We start from the raw sequence: 21,933 nt of genomic DNA, 5'->3' as shown, positions 1-21,933 counted from the left end.
AAACAGATGCAGTTTATAATAGAGGAGGCAAAACAAATCGAATAGAAACCAAAAGGAAACCACGTTAAAAGTACTAAAACTAATATCAAAACACATTTAACTCCATGAGCAGTTGTAACATTGCCTTTATGAAACCTGCAGTTTCTGCCAACACTCCAACAAAGAGATGCAGTTTATAACAGAGGAGGCAAAAAAAATCGAGCCACAAAACTGAGCCACAAGATCGGGCCACAAAATCGAGCCACAAAACAGATGCAGTTTATGCAGTTTGTCAATGCAGTTTATAGCATTGACAAATTAGGGATTCACCTTCTGATTTGCTTTGTTTCTTCTTGCAATCATTTCATGGCTTGAAATTCCAAGTACTTTGTAATATGAGAGAGATGGTGTGGCGTGGAGTGGAGAGGATCAAAGAGAGCACACATTTTGGCCTTGGCAAAGGAAAGAATAAGTTGTAAAGAGTGAAGAAACAATTTGGGCAAAGAAAAAAAATAATCAATTTGGCGAAGAAAAGAATAATCAATTTGGGAAAAGGAATGTTGAACCTTGGTTACCTGGGAGAGGAGAGCACGCCTTCTTGTTTGTTGGGAACTTGGGAGAGGAAAACAACCTGTTGGAAACTTGGGAGAGGAGACCAACGTCTTGTTAGGAACAAAAACTCTGCCTACAGCCATCTTGTTTATCTTGATCTCCTGCAAAGAGAGGCCAAAGAGAGATGAGGAGGCTGTGGAGTCGGCGAGGTCGAGGACCTAAACTCCCGTGAGGTTAACCTCAACTTCCAGCAGAGAGAGATTGATGAAAGAGATCTAATTTTGGTCAGGTTTTTAAACAAAAATGGTAAAATTGTATTTTAACTTTGTAATTTAGACAAGCCCAACAAATCTGGGCCTTCTCTTTGGCCTAATCCAAAATAACAATTCTTCTTAGATATTAAAACCCAAACAAAAATACCCAATATCTCAAATACTAATTAGTAAAGTTACTTATGTCTAATACCTAATTTTTTTGAACTTCGATTTTTTGAATATTGGGGCGGCCAACTTTCTATTAGATGCATGTATACCTAATTACAAAGACTTCTACAACAATTGTTTTACAAAACTTCTATTTTTTTTTTTTAATAATGAGGTGGACAACTTTCTATTAGATGCATGTAATCTGTACTTAAATTTTAGCCTAACTACAAAGACTTCTACAAAAACAATTATTTTACAAACTATGTAGGTCATCGTCCCTCTAGCGTTTACTAGAATTGAGGATACTTTCATTTTGTGGAGACATTAATCTCGTGTCACGGGTCAAAAACGTTTCTTTTGTCCCACGCTATGCCAACTCTAGCTACCATTCATCGATCTCTGCTTTATTTTTGTGAAGTACAAAGTAATTCTTTTGAGTTTCCCTAATGATTTCTTATTTTCGTTTTCATTTTCATTTTTATTTTTATTTTCAACAACTACTTGAAGTAAAGGTTGGATTGTGTGAGGCACAATTATTTTTAAAATTAAAAGAATTTCAGAAAAAGAAAAAGTTAAATGAGATTGACGGGCGTCAAAATTCCATTTGTTTTGGGGAAAAGTTCCTCATCGGTTTTAAAGAGCCAAGCTTTTTCTTTAAGTAATTAAGTTATAACAATTTAAACCCAATTTCATGGGTGTGAAAAAACGGTGATGAACAGGTTGCATCATTTGACTTTAAGAACATGAATTATGGGATTTACCGTAACATTGTGACTGCATTAACGTATCAAAGAGAAATAACATCACATGTATGAGAAAACTTAAGCAAGAATCATGGACTTGAAAACCTTTTAAAACTCTCAAACCTCAAAAAACAAAAACAAAAATTATTGAGAGAGCTCTGGTTGGATTGCTATTAGGGAATGCTTTTCTTTCTCCCTTTTATTTAGTTAATCACTTTGCCTTCATCCTTCAAAATGTGTTCTCTACTGTTCATCAAATCTAGCTCATCTCAACCAAAACTAGCTTTATGCAACTCTTTTCTAGCTATTTCAGCACTAATCCTACTATCTTTTTATATATTTTTCTTTGACAAATCACACAATTACCAACCTTTAAATCTCTTGGAACCCTTCCAGAAAAGCTGTCCGGCAGCTAATACAAGTTCCCCTAGTCCCCTACCACCTACCAATCTAAACCACATTGTGGTCGGAATTGTTGGCTCCATGAACACATGGAAGAAGAAGAAAGCATACACTGAAGCATGGTGGAAACCTAATGTTACCCGCGGTTACCTCTTTTTAGATCGAGCTCCTAAACCGGAATTTCTACCATGGCCTTCATCTGCTCCTCCTTTTCGAGTCAGTGAGGACATCACCGGATTCAAAGTGTACCCAAAGATTGTGAGGCCAGACCAAGTACGAATAATACGTACAATTTTGGAGACATTCAGAGAGGGTGACAAAGATGTGAGATGGTATGTAATGGCGGATGATGATACCATCCTTTTTGTTGATAACTTAGTTGAGGTTCTTGCAAAGTATGACCACACTAAGTACTATTACATTGGTTCCAGTTCGGAATGTATTAAGTCTAACTTCGATTTTTCCTTCGATATGGCGTTTGGCGGCGGTGGTTATGCTTTGAGCTACCCGTTGGTGGCAACATTGGCAACAAAGTTGGATGAGTGTATTGAGAGATATCCATACTTGCGGGTCAGTGATTTTATGTTACATTCATGTTTGGCTGATTTAGGAGTCGCTCTAACTCAAGAAAAGGGGTTTCACCAGGTAATTAATCACCTCTTTTTCCATAAAAAACTAATAAGTAGTTGTAGTTTGTCGCAAATAATAAGTAACATTCTTGCTGTATTGAGAGAACATAAAACACTAATTAAGATATTAATTAACGAGCTAGAATTATTAAGTAGTCGTAGTTTAAAACACATGTTCTGAGTCCATTTTTGTGTTTGTAATTACAGATTGATCTCCATGGTGACATATCAGGTCTTCTATCATCTCATCCACAATCTCCTCTCCTCTCCCTCCACCACATTGACACCATAGACCCAATCTTCCCCTCCATGAGCCGCTCTGAGTCCATTAACCACCTCATGAGGCCAGCAAAAGTTGACCCTTCTCGTCTTCTTCAACAAACCATCTGCTACCACAGACCAAGCAATTGGTCTTTCTCAATCTCATGGGGCTATTCTGCTCACATTTATGAGAACATAATTCCCCGGAGCATTTTACGGAGACCCCTTGAGACATTTAGGCCTTGGAGGAATTCAATAAGACCGCCATTCTACATGTTCAATACCCGGCTAACTTACAATGATCCATGTCAAGCTCCTCATCTGTTTTCCTTCGATTCTATTGATGAGAATGTTAAAGGGAACCAAACTGTTACAACTTATTCACGAACAGCTCCACGTGGTTTGCCACCTTGTTCTTCAAGTGGAAACCACTCGGCGGATTTTATCACCAAAATTCAGGTTACTTTGCCTGCAATACGTTTTGAGGTCAGCTTTTAATTAGTCATTGCCTTTCGTGAGTACAAATACATATTATATAGTATGTTCGTGTCTTAAGTTGTTTATATTTTCTTACTTTTCAGGCCAGAGGGATAGACTGCTGTGATATAGCATATGCACCTGACATTAACACTACTCAAGTTATATACAGAGCTTGCATGGAGGGTGAAATTATCGCCTAATGTAAAATTAACTAAGGACACCATATTAATTTAATTACCAAAAATACCCTTAGTACACCGTAATACACTCTATCACAACACTAAACCAATTCGAAAACTGGCTGCGGAACACTCCATCAGATGGAGGCAGCAGTTGTTTTCGAAGAGGGGACCACACTGACGAACTCTGTAATCATTTATCCAAGGATTCTAGGTAGAAGGACTAACGTCACCCATTGCATTCGATTCAATAATGTATGATTAAGAGTCCTGAGACTGAAAATCATAGTGAAGGCAGTGCGATAAGATTGCTTCATCTTTCAATATTGGGTAATTGAATCCCCAGATCCCTGTTCACCCATTGCAATTCCTCCCAATAATATTTGGTTAATTGAAAATCATAGCATGTATTTGGTGATCAGCCGTTTTGATCTCTAACGTTTGTATACCAGAATTATAACTATTATTACAAATAAATATTTAGTTGAAGCGTACTTTTTTTGTTTGCTTCGATCTTGACTGGTTTCATTGCCTTTATATCTTTGAGACGGAAAAAATGGGACACCATGGACGAGATACGAACACAAAGCAGTTACTTGTATGTCTTAGGGCCCATTTGATAATCATTTTAATTTTAATTTTAATTTTTTATTTTTTGTGCTAGAGTATGTTGGCGTATGAGTGAGTTCAGGAAAGTGATTTCCTAGTTAGTGTAGTTGACTAATTCTTGTACAATTAGGACTTCGTTTCCTAGTTTATTTTGTTTCCTTGTTAAACCTGTAAAACCCTATGTAAACATATAAATAGCTCATTATGGAGATGAATAGAATTGAATCAATTTTACCTAAACATATATTTCTACTTGGTATCAGAGCCACCGATCTGGTGGTTTCTTGTTTATCCCAAACCCTCTAATTGAATTCAAACCTCTATTGAGTTCATACGTTTTTCATCCATCCTCCACATATATTGAGTTCATACTTCCACACCATCAATTTCCATTGCGATGACAACACCCAAGGCTTCCATTGCTCTCCCGGATAGTTCTTTGACCTCCGCTGCACAACCTCCAACTTCGTCGGTTCCACAGATTGTCACCATCTAGAATGATAATTCTGTGTTGCCTACAGGAGTTATTCTCAATGAGACCAATTATGCTCTTTGGTCTCAACTCATGGAAATTCTAATTGCTACCCGTGGAAAGTTGGGCTATCTTACTGGCTCTATTGCTATGCCAGTCGAATCTGCTCTTACTTTTGATGCGTGGACCACTGAAAATTTACGAGTCAAAGGTTGGTTAATTGATTTTTATGTCCCTTGAGTTGATGGGCAGCCTTATTCGTCTTCGCACTGCCAAGGAGATTTGGGCTGCTATCAAGAAAGTTTTCTATGATGGATCCGACGAATCTCAAGTTTATGAATTGAACAGGAAGGCATTCACCCTCAAACAGAATGGCCAACCTGTTTCCAAATATTATAGCATGCTTCAGAGTCTTTTTCAGGAACTGGATCATCGCGACCCCCCATCTATGGTGTGCGCTGCTGACACTGATACATACAAAAAAAAACTCGACCGTCTTCGAGTTCATATTTTTCTTTCTGGATTGGATCCCGAATTTGATCAAGTCCGTAGTGAAATCCTCCGCAAGGAACCTAAATTGGATCTCGACCAAAGTTTTGCTTATGTTCGCCGTGATGCACAACAACGCGCCAATTTTACTGGTGCTGCCGCCTCTCTTGATGCTACTGTCATGGTGGCTCAACGTTCCAAAGGACCACCTTCATCTCATGGGAGTTCCTCGACCCAGGGGGTGAAAGGACAAACCAGTTTTCAAGTGCACTCATTGTGGTGGTTCAAAGCACACTCGTGAACATTGTTATGAATTAGTTGGCTTTCCATCTTGGTGGGATCATTCTAAGAATAAAAGAAATGGTCATAAGGCACTCCAAGCCTCTGCTACTCCAGAGACCTCCCCTGTAAGTGGCAACAAATCAAATGAACATACTTCTGCATCTGCGTCCATGGCTACATCAGGTACAACTGGTTATGCATTGAATGTTTCTTCCACCTCACCCACCAGTAATGTCTGGATTATTGATTCAGGCGCCTCTGATCATATGACATGTGATTCGAATAAAATCACATCTTTGTCTCCATCTTCACAGTCGGTAGTATCCAATGCAAATGGTAGTTCCTCTCTTGTTGTTGGAGAGGGTTCTTTATCCCTTACAGATTCGTTGCACCTGGATTCAGTACTTGTTGTGCCGTCATTGGATTTTAATTTGCTATCTGTTGCGCAAATTACTCATGCTCTTTTTTGTACTGTAACGTTTTGGCCAAATTGTTGTATTTTTCAGGACATCCTCACAAGGAAGATAATTGGTTATGGTACTAGAAGGGGCAAGCTGTATTTTCTGGATTTGGCAACAAGTGGTGAGACTCGGATTTCTCAAGCCTTCAAGACTAGTGGAGATCCGACCGAGAAAAATCAGAATTTTATTTGGTTGTGGCATAGACGGTTGGGTCATGCCTCCTTTGGATATCTTAAAAAGTTGTTTCCTTCATGGTTTAGTAAACTTTCAGATTTTAATTTTAAGTGTGATGTTTGTGAACTGGCAAAAAGCCATCGAGTTTTCTTCACTTTGAGTATGAATAAAAGTACGGTGCCTTTTGCAATTGTTCATTCTGATGTTTGGGGTCCTGCTCCAATTTCTACTTCTTCTGGTGCTCGTTGGTTTGTTACCTTTATTGATGATTGCACACGTATGACTTGGATTTCTCTCTTAAAAACCAAGGGGGAGGTGTGTACCACATTTCAACAGTTTTACAAGATGGTAGACACTTAGTTTCATGCAAAAATGAAGATCCTTCGTTCTGATAATGGGGGTGAATTTGTGAATCATGATCTTTGTCAGTTTTTAGAAGCTCATGGAATTGAACATCAACGAACATGTCCATATACTCCTCAGCAAAATGGGGTAGCAGAGCGCAAAAATCGTCATTTGTTAGAAGTGGTTCGAGCTTCATTGTTTGATGCTCAAATGCCTCGTTCTTTTTAGGGAGAAGCAGTGTGTTCTGCTGCGTATCTTATTAATCGGGTTCCCTCTAGTGTCTTGAACTTCCAAACACCATTACAAGCCCTTCGTCAGTTTTGTGCCCTTCATTTCCACTCCCAATTTGGAGCCACGAGTTTTTGGATGTGTAACTTTCGTTCATCTTTATACACATCAGCGCAACAAGTTGGAGCCTCGAGCACTCAAGTGCGTGTTTATTGGCTATGCCCAACATCAAAAAGGGTATCGCTGCTATCATCCCCTACTCAGAAGCTCTACATCACTATGGATGTGGTTTTTGGAGAAGAAGAAATGTATTTTTTGGGGGGAGTTCAGGCACTGGCGAGTCCAGATACTGTTGATGATCGGTTCGACCTGGAAGGTTTCGTTACTTTGGAGTCGTTATGTCATCCGACAGTTCAGGATGCACTAACCAACTCGTCAGATACCACTCCAGAAACTACGCACGACAGTCTTGATGACCGGTCAAGGTTGGTCTCCTCACCCACAACTCAGTCACCCGGTCAGGGGGAGAAGAATGATGTATTGATGCCCGTTTCTGAAGTTTCTGTACCATTTAACCAATTATCTTCTGAGGTGTCTTCTGAACCTACAACCCAGGTAATATCCCAGAACATTGATGTTGAAGATTTATATTTAAAGATTTATATTTAATGATTTGTTTTCAGACGATCCATCTAATGAGATACATCTACAACCATACCAATTACCTGTTCGTAAGAATCGTGGTATCCCAAAGATTCAATATGAAGTGGATCCCAAAGCTAAAGTGAAGTACCCGATTAGCAACCATGTTTCCACTCATAGATTGTCCGCACCACATGCCATGTTGATCAAACAACTAGATTCTTTGTCTACACCAAGCAGTGTAGAAGAGGCTTTGATGGATCCAAACTGGAAACAAGCGATGAATGATGAGATGCAAGCTCTTCAAAAGAATTCCACATGGAAACTTGTTCCTCTCCCAAGTGGCAAACGAACTGTGGGTTGTAGATGGATTTATACCATTAAGTTGAAGGCAGATGGATCGATTGAACGGTACAAAGCTCGATTGGTGGCAAAAGGGTATACTCAGAGATATGGAGTGGATTATCAGGAGACGTTTGCTCCAGTAGCAAAAATCAATACTGTACGAATCCTGATATCACTTGCTGCAAACTTGGATTGGCCATTACACCAATTCGATGTCAAAAATGCCTTTTTACATGGTGATTTAGAAGAAGAAGTTTATATGGATCCTCCGCCTGGATGTAACTTGAGTTCCGAATCGAAACACTATGTGTGCAAATTAAAGAAGTCTTTGTATGGTTTGAAACAGTCACCTCGAGCATGGTTTGGGCGGTTGACAAAGTCTATGAGGGCATTTGGATATAAACAAAGTAATTTTGATCATACTTTGTTCTTGAAGCATAAGGAAAATAAAATTACAGCTTTGATAGTATATGTTGATGATATGATCGTAACAGGTGATGATCCTGATGAAAGAAAAGCATTGCAAGAGTACTTATCTAAGGAGTTTGAGATGAAAGATCTTGGTACACTTAAGTATTTTCTCAGGATAGAAGTATCTAGATCACAGCAAGGTATCTTCTTGTCTCAACAAAAATATGTTATGGATTTATTAACTGAAACAGGGATGCTGGGGTGTAAACCAGTTAATATGCCTATGGAGGAAAATCACAAGCTTGGTGAGTGTACTGATCATAAACCAACTAACAAGGAGCAATACTAGCGCCTAGTTGGGAGGTTAATTTATTTATCACATACGAGACCGGACATTGCATATGCTGTGAGTGTTGTAAGCCAGTTTATGCACTCTCCAAGTGAAGTTCATAGATATGCAGTGAATCGCATCTTGAGATATCTGAAATCAACTTATGGTAAAGGGTTAATGTATTCAAAGCAAGGACATCTGGATGTAATTGGGTATACAGATGCGGATTGGGCTGGGTCCCAAACAGACAGGCGATCCACTTTAGGTTACTTTACTTTTGTAGGAGGTAACCTTGTTACTTGGCGTAGTAAGAAACAAAATGTTGTTGCAAGATCAAGTGCGGAGGCAGAATATAGAGGTATGGCACATGGTGTTTGTGAGTTGTTATGGATTAAGCATGTTCTAACGGAGTTAGGTTTTAAGCCTAAAAAACCCATGAAATTATATTGCGATAATATTGCGGCCATTAATATTGCTCATAATCCAGTTCAACATGATCGAACTAAACATGTTGAAGTGGATAGGCATTTCATCAAAGAAAGATTAGAAGACAAGACGCTTCAGTTCCCGTTTGTAAAGTCAGAAGATCAGTTGGCAGATATCTTGATGAAAGCAGTCTCAAGCCGAGTATTTCAGGACACGCTGAGCAAGTTGGACCTTGGTGACATTTATGCTCCAACTTGAGGGGAAGTGTTGGCGTATGCGTGAGTTCAGGAAAGTGATTTCCTAATTAGTGTAGTTGACTAATTCTTGTACAATTAGGACTTTGTTTCCTAATTTATTTTGTTTCCTTGTTAAACTTGTAAAACCCTATGTAAACATATAAATAGCTCATTATGGAGATGAATATAATTGAATCAGTTTTACCTAAACATATATTTCCACTGAGTATAGAGGAAAAAGAGGGAGAATGGAAGTAAGAATGAGAGTGGTTATGGGATTGAGAGGGAAGATAAGAGGAGAAGATGGGAGGGATGTGTAATAAAAGTGAAAACAAAATCTAAAAACTGAAATCTATTTAAAATTGTTTTCACTTTTGTTACTCATCCCTCTCATCCTCCCCTCTTATCCTCTCTCTCAATCTCATCCTCGCTCTCATTTTCCTCTATACTCTAGTACAAAAAATGAAAACTAGAAACTAAAATTGAAATGGTTATCAAACAAGCCATTCGTTATCAATTTTGTACCATATTTTCCTTTTGATGCCTCCAACACCTCTTCGCATTATTCTAACCATCCAATGTTATTGCTAATTTGCTATCTTCATAGGGTTTCGCTTGCGTTTGATAAGGGTTGAATATGGTAAGTAGGGTGTACTTATTAAAATTACATTTGTTTCACAATTCAATATATCCTTTTTAGTCATTTTATATTAAGATAAATTAATAATTCAATGAATAGTTTGGTAATAGGATGTACTTAATGAATTTTAGGATTCGTTTAACAACACCCTTTTTTTATGTTCGGAAGTTACCTATAGTCTAGATAATTAAATACCTATTTCAACTTCACAGTCCCGATCTCTTGGACCACAGGAGTGGTCACCCATCGTTGGATATTAATCCATTGGTTCAAAAAAGTTTCTTAAAAAGAGTGAAAGAGTGAGTGAACCATTGAATTTACATCCAACGATGAGTGACCACAAATCTCTTGAACCCCTGTAGTCCAAGAGATCAGGACTGTTCAACTTCATACCTTGAATTTGTTAAAGGAAACTTTGTACCCGACAAACAGGTATATACTTGATATGCACCTCTACTTTAGGTAATACCTATTGAACCCAGTACCAACCAATTGGTAAAGTTGGAAATAATGTCTCTCTACATTACTAGAAAATTGGGCAATAAGGACCCTTTTTACAGAGACTGATACACAAACAGTCCCTAAAAAATGCTATTAGAACAAAATATTATATCTCCATCTCTAGTAAACATCAAGGGACATAAAACAATCCCTATTGTCATACTAGAGACATAAAATATTGTCATTACTACTCGTATTTTAAACGAAAGTACGTCAACACCACCATATATTGCAAAAAATAAAGTATAAAATTTGTCACTAGGCACGGATATAAGAAGCAGTGCCAAAATTGCTCTACGATTTTGCCACAACATGAGTCACGGAGTTGTAGCTAGGTAGTACCCATTCGAGTAGATACGTGATCTAAGGGACTTGACCTCTCAACACATCGTTGAACACCGGGGATTGATCGAGCACATTAAGGTCGTTTTGAGATCTCATAACTCTGAAACAAGTATGCCAAACCCAGGTATATCAAATAATGCAACGGCTTCCCATAATCTCCTTGCCAGGCAGTTGGGCAGTTCTTCCACTTCTAGTGCATGCAGTCGATGCTTCTAATCATATCTGGGAAACCTCGAGCCTCGACTTTTTGTAGAAGCCTTTGGAGGTCCCTAGGCGTAGGTTTGCGGAGGTAATCCCTCGTGTAGAGAATTTCAATTGCATCACAGAATTTGACCAAGCTATCTAGGATAGTAGATTTCCCTATTCTTGCAATCTCATCCACTTGATCTGCAGATGCGCCAAACGTTAGCATCCGTAAAGAATCTATAAGTTTTTGCTCTTGAAGAACACCCAAAACCCAGTAGCATCGTACTTCAAAACGAAGTATGATTCGTAATTGCAAACATTATGCATGATTTTATGGAAGAAATGGGACTGCATTCTATATTGCCCTCGAAAATCAAATCTAGAGTACAACGAATTTGGGATAAAGTAATCTTCCAAGAGATTCTTACCCTGAGAGTGTCTACATCTGTCCACATTCGGGCCACGGTCGGGTTGTGAACCATGGTAGTGTTGGCTTGATTGATGGAGCATACCCACTGCCATGGCAACTTGATCATCATCTTCTTCCCACTCCTTTTCTTCTTCAGCGCGTTTGCGCATTCTTTATTTATTTTCTTGCTCAGGCTGTCCAACAACCTTCTCGTGTAAGACATTGAGAGTAGAATGTGTTTTCTAAAATTTGAGAAATGAAATGATAGAGAGGATATGGCGTGAGAGGTCTGAGTTGACGATGTGGTTTTATATAGGGATTTAGAAGACAAAGATGACACGTGGCGCAATTGCAGCAATTAAAAATCTTATATGAAATATGAGATTTGAATTTTATAATAAATATGAACACGTGGCAACCGAAAATCTTATCCGAAATATGAGACATGAATTTTATAATAAATATGGATACGTGGCAATCGAAAATCTTATCCAAATTAATTGTTTAAGTGTTGGTTTGGCATTGTTTATTTGGGGTGATAAGTGATTTTTAAATAATTTTGGGAAGCTCAGCCCGTTTGGTAAACTATGATAAAATCACTTATTGTTAAAAATTATTGTGAGAGAAAGCTATAAGGGAAAGCAGCTAATGAGGTGCTTTGATTTTCTAATTATGCAGGAATCAGTTTCGAAGAAACGTTGAGTTTAATGATTATGCAGCAACCTTTTCTGATTATGTTGGAATCAGTACCAACAACACTTTTAACAAAAGTTTACCAAACACCAAACAGCTTTCTCTCACAGCTGATTTCTCTCATAGCAAATCTGACAGCGATTATTTTCATAGCACAACAATTTCAAACTAGTCCTAAGTATAAAAATAAAAATAATTTAAAGTGAATAGTAATTGCCCTTTGCTATGGCAATGGGTGGAAACACAACTTGCCTTTTGAAAGGGCTAGCACTATTCACATGAATAGTAACAGTCATTGTCTTCCCTTACCTTTACATGACAAATGAGTGAAAATACTCTTAATGGATGGATTTGCAATAATGTATCTCTAACTTGTCAATAATATGTCGATAGCAAATATTGACATGTTATTGGCACATTATACAAATCTTTCCTTTAATAAAAGAGGAACGTCCTGTAGAGAAACCTAAACCCACATACACATATCATGTCCTTATTGCAAAGAATGAGCTACGCCGAAAACTATTACGACATATAATCGTTCTTAAATAAATCGATGAATGGAAAGTTTTAATATGGCTAAAATTATTAAAATAACTTTTTAAATCAATAAACTTCCACTAATTTATATCTGTTCATCTTTTTAATCTGTTTCGGATAGAGTTTTAAGTTATTAGTTCCATTTGCGTGATGTAGTTTCAAAGTTTCTGGTTTTAGTCAAGCATACAACTCTCTTCCACTAATTACACAAAACTCCATAAAAAAATTTAAACTTTTTTTTCATTGTTCGAATTTCTGTAACAAAATCCGCCCAACACCAAGAGAAGTAAACAGAAAAAGTTTGCCCAGCCACGAGCGGTATAAATACACGAGGAAAAAACCTAAGTAACCTAGCACCTTATAACTCCCATAACTTCAATTGTCTCAGTTTTTTCCCGATTTATGAAACAGAGTAAAATTCAGCACACCAACAATCACGCCTTCAAGAAACTCTATAAAATAAGAAAATGGAGCGGTTCGTATACTAATGAGCCTTCTGAATTCCTATCATACGAGCATAGTCCACCCACCTGCAATGTAAAGTAGTCAGCGGTGACTCATGAGGGTATAACAATCAGTTATACCGGAAAAATTCACAAGGCAAAAGTTCTCACAATAATGAACCCAAGAACGTGTTGCCAGTCCGAACTGCAAAGCAAATTGCACTTAGCATGAGCTTGTGTTTATGTAGTAGCGGTTCCAAACACCTTTGTTCAATAACACCGGCCAATACTTGGTACCTGACAAAGAATTTGAATTTATGTAAATACATGCAGTTCCAAAGACTTCTGCAATTCCTAATGCCAGTAATTCCATTTAGAAAGCATTTGATATAAATCTACCCTTAATATTTTTTTCATGCATTAAGTTATCCTTTATTTTTTCAAATAATTTGATCTATTGGATACCATTTTCAAATAAGTCTTGAGCTTGAGCACTCAGCTCACACATTTACACCTAATGGATTTTGTACACTTACATAAAAAACCAAATATAACATATTTCACTGCCCTCAAAAGCTTAACAAAATAAAATGGATAATTTGTTAAATTTGCAACACTACAGAAAAGGTAAAACTGCAAGGAGTTCAGAAAATTAGAAACAGGAAATGCATTGCCCAATAGAAAAATCATGCCCGCTATACTTAGCAAACTAATCCTGATAAAAATGAAGTACCTGAGATTGCTAGAAACTGCCATGTAGACACCATATGCAACGCTAGTGGATACTATAGGCACATTCTCAATTTCACCTGCTTTGTCCTTATCAACAGCCTTCCTTGCATTGATCAACGCATTTGTCACAGCTGTCCCAACCTAATTAAAAATGAGATGCATTATGTATCATCAAATTTAGGGATACTGGGTCACATCAATTAGCATAGAGTAAGGCAAAAACTTTTGCAAGAAGATTGTCATGCAATATTAATAAAAGCTACAATGGAGCAAATACTAGCCATTAAGAAGATCAACATTGCCATCTTTTTAAACCAGTATCATTGAGAGAACTAGTACAAGCACCCGCCAAAAAAAAAAAAAAATTAAAACAATCTATTTCAAATTATTTTAAAAATATAGGGTAACCCTGTAGAATCAACTCCATTAGGATTTAGGTTAATATGCAACAACAGAACAATGGACCAAAAGAAGTAAAGCACATCAAACACATGCAGAACTCCAAATGAGACGTATGTTTGAGTATGTGTCTATGCCCATGCCAGTTGCGGAACGGTGTAAAACATAAACCCCATGCGTAAGTCTTAAAGTTCAGGATTTGATGCAGGCTTAGTCATAAGGTATTTAAGTTCAACCCAGGCATTGGTTATTAATTCAAATTTTATAAATGAATAAATTTGGCTGTTGATATCAATCCAGTATTTGGATTTAAGGCTCTAAAAAGAATAGATTACTAAGACTAATTAAAAACAAATGCTTACTGCTAGATGACCACCATTAATTTCAAAGGGAATTGAACTTTTCAATTTTCTCAGAGAAAATTTTGGTCAACTATGTTGATGTCCAATTCTATAAAACATAAAGGCTATGTTGATATCTAATTCTATAAAACATAAAGGATAATCTATGGAAGTAACAACATAGTAAAAACACATAGAAAAAGTGGTCAAGAGCACAAGACTCCCACCAATGGTGACAACATAAAGGATAAAGTAGCCCCTACAGTTTGAATGGTTACCATTGATCTAACCCAACCAGACAAAATTTTAGCCTTAAATTTACACGCTGTTAGGAGCAAAATTATTATCGTATTGAGATCTAGGGGGAAAAAAATCAACTGTGCATTCATGTAGAAAGAAAAATGCAAACTTCTAAGGCTCCACACAGATTCTTTTATGCCATTCAGCTCAACCTTCAGTGCTTCACTACATTTTTAACAATCAGATGCTCTCTCACCATTTCCAGCACAAGCCAGTAGAATTGACTTAACTTATCAACTAAAATAAAGGAAAACACGGACGCTTACCACATCACAGATGGGAAAAGAACTTTGCTCCTTTCTTTAGCAACAATAAGGATGGATGTAAAATGAGAAAAAAAACAAATTGATGAGAAGAAACACTTTTTTACAATTCTATGAAGAGACAGCACAAGCACAGGTTTTCCATAAAACAAAACCCCCCAAAAAAAAAAATTTGCTTCCTTTTATTTTGTCCTATTGAATGTGAAGTTGTGAAGAAATACACAATATGATAAGCTCCTAGTAAGCATTACAAGATAAGGAAATTTGCAGGACACGTCTCAGCTGGTAGAAGAAATATGATGCATGAGAATTACTGTCACTTTAAAATAAAACATAAATATACATGCAAACACATCGAAGTATTAATGCATGGACAAGTGTAACACTAATCAATACCAAAACAATATTTAAAATTACTAATTACAAGGAGTTATAGAAGTACTAACCAGTGAGGAAGCAGTACCAACAGCAAAGAGCTTGGCCCCGTTTCTCTGCACAAACAAATGAGGTGTTACGAAATATTTGATATGACTCTTAACCTCAAACTTCAGATTAAATAAAAGCATGTTATTAAAAGCCTACTTACCACTACTCCACCAACCCTCTGTAATAATGAGTATGATGTTCCAGAGAGAGCGATCTGCAGACAGAATTTCAGAATCATATAAGTAACTGTATCTGGCTTTTAATTTGATCTAATAAGGCAAAATGCCAATACAAAAATTCAGTAATTCATAGGAAAGTAACCTGGAAGGCATTATCTGGGCAGCCATGGAAAAACTTAGTGATTGATCCTGCATTGAGTGCAAGTGGAGGTCGGAGAGAGACAGTTGGGGCTGGAAGATATACAAGCATGAAATCTGCAATGATGGCCATTACCTAACAGAAATACACTACACACATAAATGATAGGAACTGAAAATATTCAAACAAGACATTATTTATGTTAGCTGAAGATTTTCCAAAAGAAAAGCTTTTCACGTAATCATTTAAATTCGCGAATAACAAAGTCCAGTACCCACAGATCGATTTTTAAAGCACAAAAATATTGCACAGTAGCTTATGGAAGAAAAGTACATTACTCATCTATGATCTCCAATTATTCAAATCATTGGCAAGCACTTGATAAAAAATGGATTGCTTATGACCTCTAGTTGATGCATTTTCACACATAACTTCAGGAAAAATCTGATTGGCAAGCACCTTTTATTTGGATCATGTGCTTCACCTTAGACTACCATGCCGAATAAAAGGTCATGGGCATAAGCATGCCTAATGGAGGCACATAATGCAAGCCAAGAGGCCAACTCTAACTCAAAACATCCCATAGCTATGCAAGCACTATAAAACTACTTCCAAATTGATTTACATGAATTAAAAGTCATTTCCATATCTCTTTCATCAGTCACCACCGCACTACTCTCTAATCCTCTCTCTATTTAACAAAAATCATCAATCAAAAATAAAAACAGGGTCACTTTGAACCATCTCTCAATATCGATTTCCCCTTAAAATCGCTCAACACACAGATACAAAAACAACTATGAACCCAAGAAAGCAACTTTGATAACAATGTGCAATGTGGTTCAAAGTAAAGTGTTTGACAAAAGGCATCCATACCACATCTGCAAAAACAACTTCAAGCTCATTGAAAAAGTTCTCTCCGCGACGCTGGTACTCCGCAGCAGTCTACAAAATCCAAACAAAACTGATTAAAAGAAGAAAAGAAAAAAACCAACTTAATTTAAAAAGAAAAACAGGGAGAAACAGAGAGAAGGAGAGACCTTAGTGAAGAGGCCAACGCCGCATTCCATGAAGACCTTAGCGAAAAAAAGATCATCCGCCAGCAGCCTCTCTCTGAACCCAGCGAATTGCATCAACCACTTGAAAAGCCCCGACTTCTCCAGCTCGAAGTACCGGGTCACAACCGACCCGGGGATCCGACCCGCCTGGATCGCGGCGGCCAGGTCCTTGGGCAAGCTGTCCAAGCCCCGCTTAGACTCCGCCAACACCAACAAGGCCTCCGCCAAGTTCTTCCCGCCGGCATTGTCCGAACCACCGTTGATGTCGCCATCATCCCCGCCCCCGCCGCCACCTCCGGAAGAGTCGCGGCCGTTGATGCCTCCGTCGCCGCTGCCGGTAGAGAATAGGACCTGGCGGAACTGGCGGTGGCGGTGGGTGAGGGAGGGAGGGGTTACAGTGAGGCGGAGGTGGAGGAGGGGCGATGCGGAGGGTAGAGATGGACGGTGGGGATTGAGTTTGGAGAGAGAGGATGAGGATGAGGAGGTGGAGGCGGGTGTGAAGCACAAGGAGATCGCCATTGGTGGTTTTTGGGTTTGGTTAGAGTTGGGGCGGGTGGGCAAAGGAACTTATGTTTGTCTCTCTCTCTCTCTCTCGCTCTCAGGCGTGGGCTGTGTGCCCTCTGTCTCTTTGTTTGTTTCTTCTGCAGATGGGCGTGAATTCCAGAGGCAGAGAGAGGGAGAGAGAGAGAGAGAGACGAAGAGAGACGAAGAGAGGGAAGAAGCATATTTTATTTTAAGGGTTTTTGGCAAAGTTATGAAGTCTACAAGAGTCCAAGCGACTTCCTTGCACGGCCTCCAGCGCGTTCAAGTCCCTCGCCTCTACCATGGAGAATCACATTAGGAACTAGATTCCAACTTTAGAATTTTGGGGTCTTTATAGCCATTTCAGGCCAAAAATGTTAGAAAAAAACCCTCGTGTTACAGATATTGAATTGAGGCTCAATTTGTATTTATTATTTATTTTTGTGACTATTATGCCCTTAAAGGTAAATAATAAAATTAAATTAAAATCCTTTGATTTAATACATCTTTTGTTTTATTAACAAATTTTGAATTTTGACCATTGCATTGCCCCCCTAAGGAATTTGTGAAAAACAATCAACATATAACACGTTTGAATAAACTTACTGTGCAGGTAGAAACCAAACAAAAGACACTTTTAAAACAAACACAAATAATATAAAATACGTATATTTTTTAAGAATTAAAATACTATGTTTGGGAAACAAAATAGTAAACCTAGAACATAGGTTAAAAACATTCTAATAAACTCAATACATATGGTCTAACTACTATATAGGATTTATAAATAAAAAATTACACAAAAAACATACCTATACATATGTTATTTTTCATAATAAAAATACCTATATGTTTGAGAATAAAATAATAAACCTAGAACATAGGTTAAAAAGATTCTAATAACCTAAGGCTATGTTTGGTACACCTTACTGGATTGGACTGGGTTAAATAGCACTCGAAACCTATGTTTGGTAAGAGACGAGACTAACTAAAATGAGACTGTATAGTCCAATAGTAAAAAAAATGCCTCACTCACTCGTCTAATATAGTGAACCTGAAAAGTGGTTCGCTAAATAGCACCCTCACTAAATAGAACACGTGAGTCCAACGCCTCTCTTTAAAAAACATCATATTTTTATTTTATTTTTTTTTAATTATTGTTTTAGATCTTTGATTTTTTTTTATTTTTTTTTTCTTTTTGCAACATTTATTTATTTATAGATAAAAATCCCCTGATGGAATAGCCTTACCTCCACCAAAAGCAACAGTGTGTGTACAAGGAGTCCTCTTGCAAGATATCAATCATTAAAATAATATAAATTATAATACTTCATGCCCAATCCCAATCCTTAAAACTTGAAGAGCCGCTCTTCAATGGCTTGCGACTGCAGACCCAATCTAAGGTGAAGGGGCTCTCACGCCACTGCACCACTCCTCTTGCTGTATTTTTCTTCTTCTGGTTTTTATTTTCTTGTGTTTTTTCTCTCTTTGTATTTGTTTAATGAGTAGTAACAATTGTAGCTTGATTATAATCTTATTTAATTAGATTAATTGAGATTGATTTTTGTTAAATTAACTGATATTAATTAAAGTCGGCAACAATCATAGCTTGATTATAGTCTCTTTTTTTTCTCTCTCTCTATGAATAGATAATAATATTGATTAATTATAAGGGCATTTGATTGTCTAATTTTTTTTTAATGATCTTAGTCTTTTAAATATTTCTTCTACCCTAAAAAATTCATGGATCTGTCACTGCTTTCACATCTATATAAAGGATCTACATCTAACTAAAGAAATGCAATCCAATTCATTCAAAGCATTTATGAGTCACTTGCATATTGTAGAGAGTATGAGTCTTCGTATGATATAGTATTCAACACAATTGTGATTCACTAGGGGCTTAGCGCATTTGGAGTGCTACAATCATAAGGACTAGGTCGTTGTATCTTGGGAGACAAGCACCGGTCAATCATGAGCACCGTAATGAGGCGTAAATTGTCTTAAGGACAGAATGCCAAACATAAACCTTGACCAATTTTTAGGTGTTTCTAATCTAATTTATATTTACATTTAGCATTGGTTTTGCTCATGTCATATGCATTAAGGCCCCATTTGATTCATGGGAAATGAGACTTGGGGATGGGAAATCAATTGCTCTCCCATGTTTGATAAGTTTAGGCATGGGAAATCGTTGTCTGACCCATAGGAAAATAAGGGGAAAAGTGAAGTCATCCTCCAAACTTGGGTTTTGTTTTCCCTCCCCATAGGAAAGTTTGAGAAAATGAGCCAATCTTAAATAAACATTTGTCATGACCATTTTGTCCCAATTAACAATTTAGAATTACAATATATCATTAAATGCATTCTTTTTTTATTTTAATTTAATATGGGTATAATTGAAAATTTATGCAAACTTTATTTTCCATTCCTACTCAAAACAAATATGGAAAGGAAATAAAGTGATATCTCTCGGTTATTTTCCCAACATTACCAAACGTGATAAATGAATCTTCTATTTCTCATCCCTTGGGATATGACATGAGAAATAATTTCCCCTCAAATTCGTTCAATGAACCAACACATGGCCTAAATTTACACATTTAATTGCATGTTTATTTCTGAATTTCTCTGTGTTTAAAATAGATCAATTAGACTCATTTTTTCTTACAATTGATTATTTAATTTGAATATATTTTTTATTTTTATTTCAAGATTGGCTGTTCACTTTTCATTCATGTAGGCATATAAGTACAAAAAGACTATTATGTGCGTTGCATACACCATAAAACATGTTGATATACTATATTAAATCCGTTGAAATTATAATATATGTACTAATATATGCCTTCCTCTTTTCTTTTCTAGAACAGAAAATGATATGCTTTTTGGGTAAAAATAAAGAAAATAAAGTTTTTCCCATTTTGAGAAGAATTTTTTTTATAAAAAAAGGCATACAAGAAACGGCACGAATAGATGAATTCTAGAGGAGAATATTTATTTATTTTATAAAAAGAAAGAGCATTTATTTTTTATGAGAAAAAAAGAGCATTTATTTTGACCCGAATAAAAATGCGAAGCGGCCTCCCAATTAGAAAAGAGATTCTAATCACCAGTGCGTGTAAACACGGCCCTTACCTCGCGTGCGAAAGTTTGAATTGGGTGGGTTGTTGGGAAATTAACACAGAAATCCAACGTGGGCTCGGTTAAGGTTTGGTGTTATTTTCGGTAGCAGAATCAGAAGCTACTTTCCTACATTATGACCAATATGTTTTTTTTAATAAAAAATAATATAAGAAAGCGATTATAATGGGAATTCTCTCCAGATCTTATAATAATAAAAATTAAATTAAATTTTATTCTAGAAGGAACAGTAGAAAGAAAATTATATATCACCAACATGTTTACAGCTACTTTTTTTTTTAAATCAATGTTTGCAGCTATTTGAACACCTAAGCTTTTATTAACCATAACACCTAAGCTTTTTATTTTATTTTTAAATACAAGCGATAATCAACTTAAAACTAATCTAAATTACGGCGAGGGGATTTGAACTCGGGTGCAAAATAAGAAACATCTAAACTTTTAAAGTATGATCAAATCTTACATTACCCCTCAAAGTCAATAAAAAATATATTCGCAAAACATAGAAATGCCTAACATCTTTATTTATACTGTTATGCAAGTTTTTTTTTTTACTTTTGAACGGATTTGTAATGAATATCCTTCAAATGAATCCGTTTTGAACAGATGAACAACTATATTTCCAACAAATTTAGCACTATATATATATATACAATCCCCTTCTATTGAGGGATTCCTCAAATAAAAATTATTTGAGAGACACCCTTTAGGATACTCTACAATTTTTTTTCCAATGATCCAAACCATCTATTTTTTAGGTCTTCATTCATAGATCATCCTTGCAAAAAATTAGACAAATCGGAAACCGTTTCAACATCCAATTTGTCCTACAAAATTAATGAACATGGTGCTTCAAGAAAGTACTAAAATTTCAATAACTCAGTTGAATGGTCAAATGATGTCAGATTCAAGTAATTTTTTATGGAGATGATCTTTGAATGAGTATCTACAAAATAGACGGTTTGGATTAGTGAAATACAATCTGGAGTGGGGCCTACAAGGGGTGTCCCTCAAATAAGTATTTGAGGGATCCCTCAATGGAAGCTCTCTGTATATATATGTATTCTTTATTTATGGTCACTTCACACTCTAGGGTATCTCATTATAAAAAAACAAAACAATTTTTATGCGTACAAACCTAAATGTGAGCGGGAAATATGATTTACATATGGATAGATTGAAAAAGTAAAAATGATCACATAATAAAAAACATATTATAAAGAGTTCGTCGTACTTTCTAATGAATTTTATGGATAGTTAGGATGAATTTTTGGTGAATTTTTGATATGGAGGTCTCGATGCTCACACTGGTTCTGCACTCTTGAACACAAGAGTCGAGCCATGGGGTCCAAGTCGAGAGGTCTCAAATATCGACTTTTGGTAAATGAAGTAAAATGCATGTGTGGTGATGTAAATTGGTGAATAAGAAGGGATGAACAAAAATAATAAATAAATAAAAAATAAAAAACACCTTCAAGTTTTTTTATATTTAAAATAAAGGTAATTTAGAAAACTAATTTTCATCTTGTTTTAAACTGAGAACGGAAACTGTTATGGCTGCAATTTTCTATT

At 36.6% G+C, this 21,933-nt stretch overlaps 2 protein-coding genes across 2 annotated transcripts; one reads left to right on the top strand and one right to left on the bottom strand.

The window, feature by feature from the left end:
- The first annotated feature begins 1,699 nt into the window (after nt 1-1,699).
- LOC117625542 lies at nt 1,700-3,671 on the top strand. Its single transcript, XM_034357086.1, has 4 exons — nt 1,700-1,765; nt 2,096-2,746; nt 2,938-3,477; nt 3,573-3,671. Exons 1-4 carry the CDS (start codon nt 1,700-1,702, stop codon nt 3,669-3,671), a joined length of 1,356 nt encoding a protein of 451 aa, XP_034212977.1.
- Nucleotides 3,672-12,633: 8,962 nt separating this feature from the next.
- On the bottom strand, nt 12,634-17,423 carry LOC117626387 (protein RETICULATA-RELATED 4, chloroplastic). The gene is made up of 8 exons (XM_034358060.1): nt 16,678-17,423; nt 16,514-16,582; nt 15,641-15,772; nt 15,480-15,533; nt 15,340-15,384; nt 13,592-13,731; nt 13,030-13,155; nt 12,634-12,945 (listed from the first exon to the last, which is right to left on the bottom strand). Exons 1-8 carry the CDS (start codon nt 17,212-17,214, stop codon nt 12,900-12,902), a joined length of 1,149 nt encoding a protein of 382 aa, XP_034213951.1. The 5' UTR covers nt 17,215-17,423; the 3' UTR covers nt 12,634-12,899.
- Nucleotides 17,424-21,933: the final 4,510 nt, after the last annotated feature.

Source organism: Prunus dulcis, chromosome 4 (genome assembly GCF_902201215.1).
Source record: "Prunus dulcis chromosome 4, ALMONDv2, whole genome shotgun sequence".
Lineage (NCBI taxonomy): Eukaryota > Viridiplantae > Streptophyta > Magnoliopsida > Rosales > Rosaceae > Prunus > Prunus dulcis.
The sequence above is the reverse complement of the archived record's forward strand: the minus strand, read 5'-3'. Positions and strand labels throughout refer to the sequence as shown.

What these genes read in the sequence shown, in the direction of transcription:
- LOC117625542 (XM_034357086.1), top strand. Translation starts at nt 1,700, where the DNA reads ATGAATTATGGGATTTACCGTAACATTGTGACTGCATTAACGTATCAA. An exon ending in AAAGAGAAATAACATCACAT is followed by an intron (nt 1,766 to 2,095) that starts GTATGAGAAAAC and finishes GAACCCTTCCAG; the next exon opens with AAAAGCTGTCCGGCAGCTAA. An exon ending in TGCCTGCAATACGTTTTGAG is followed by an intron (nt 3,478 to 3,572) that starts GTCAGCTTTTAA and finishes CTTACTTTTCAG; the next exon opens with GCCAGAGGGATAGACTGCTG.
- LOC117626387 (XM_034358060.1), bottom strand. Translation starts at nt 17,214, where the DNA reads ATGGCGATCTCCTTGTGCTTCACACCCGCCTCCACCTCCTCATCCTCA. An exon ending in AAGTTGTTTTTGCAGATGTG is followed by an intron (nt 15,773 to 16,513) that starts GTATGGATGCCT and finishes TATTTCTGTTAG; the next exon opens with GTAATGGCCATCATTGCAGA. An exon ending in AGAGGGTTGGTGGAGTAGTG is followed by an intron (nt 15,385 to 15,479) that starts GTAAGTAGGCTT and finishes TTGTTTGTGCAG; the next exon opens with AGAAACGGGGCCAAGCTCTT.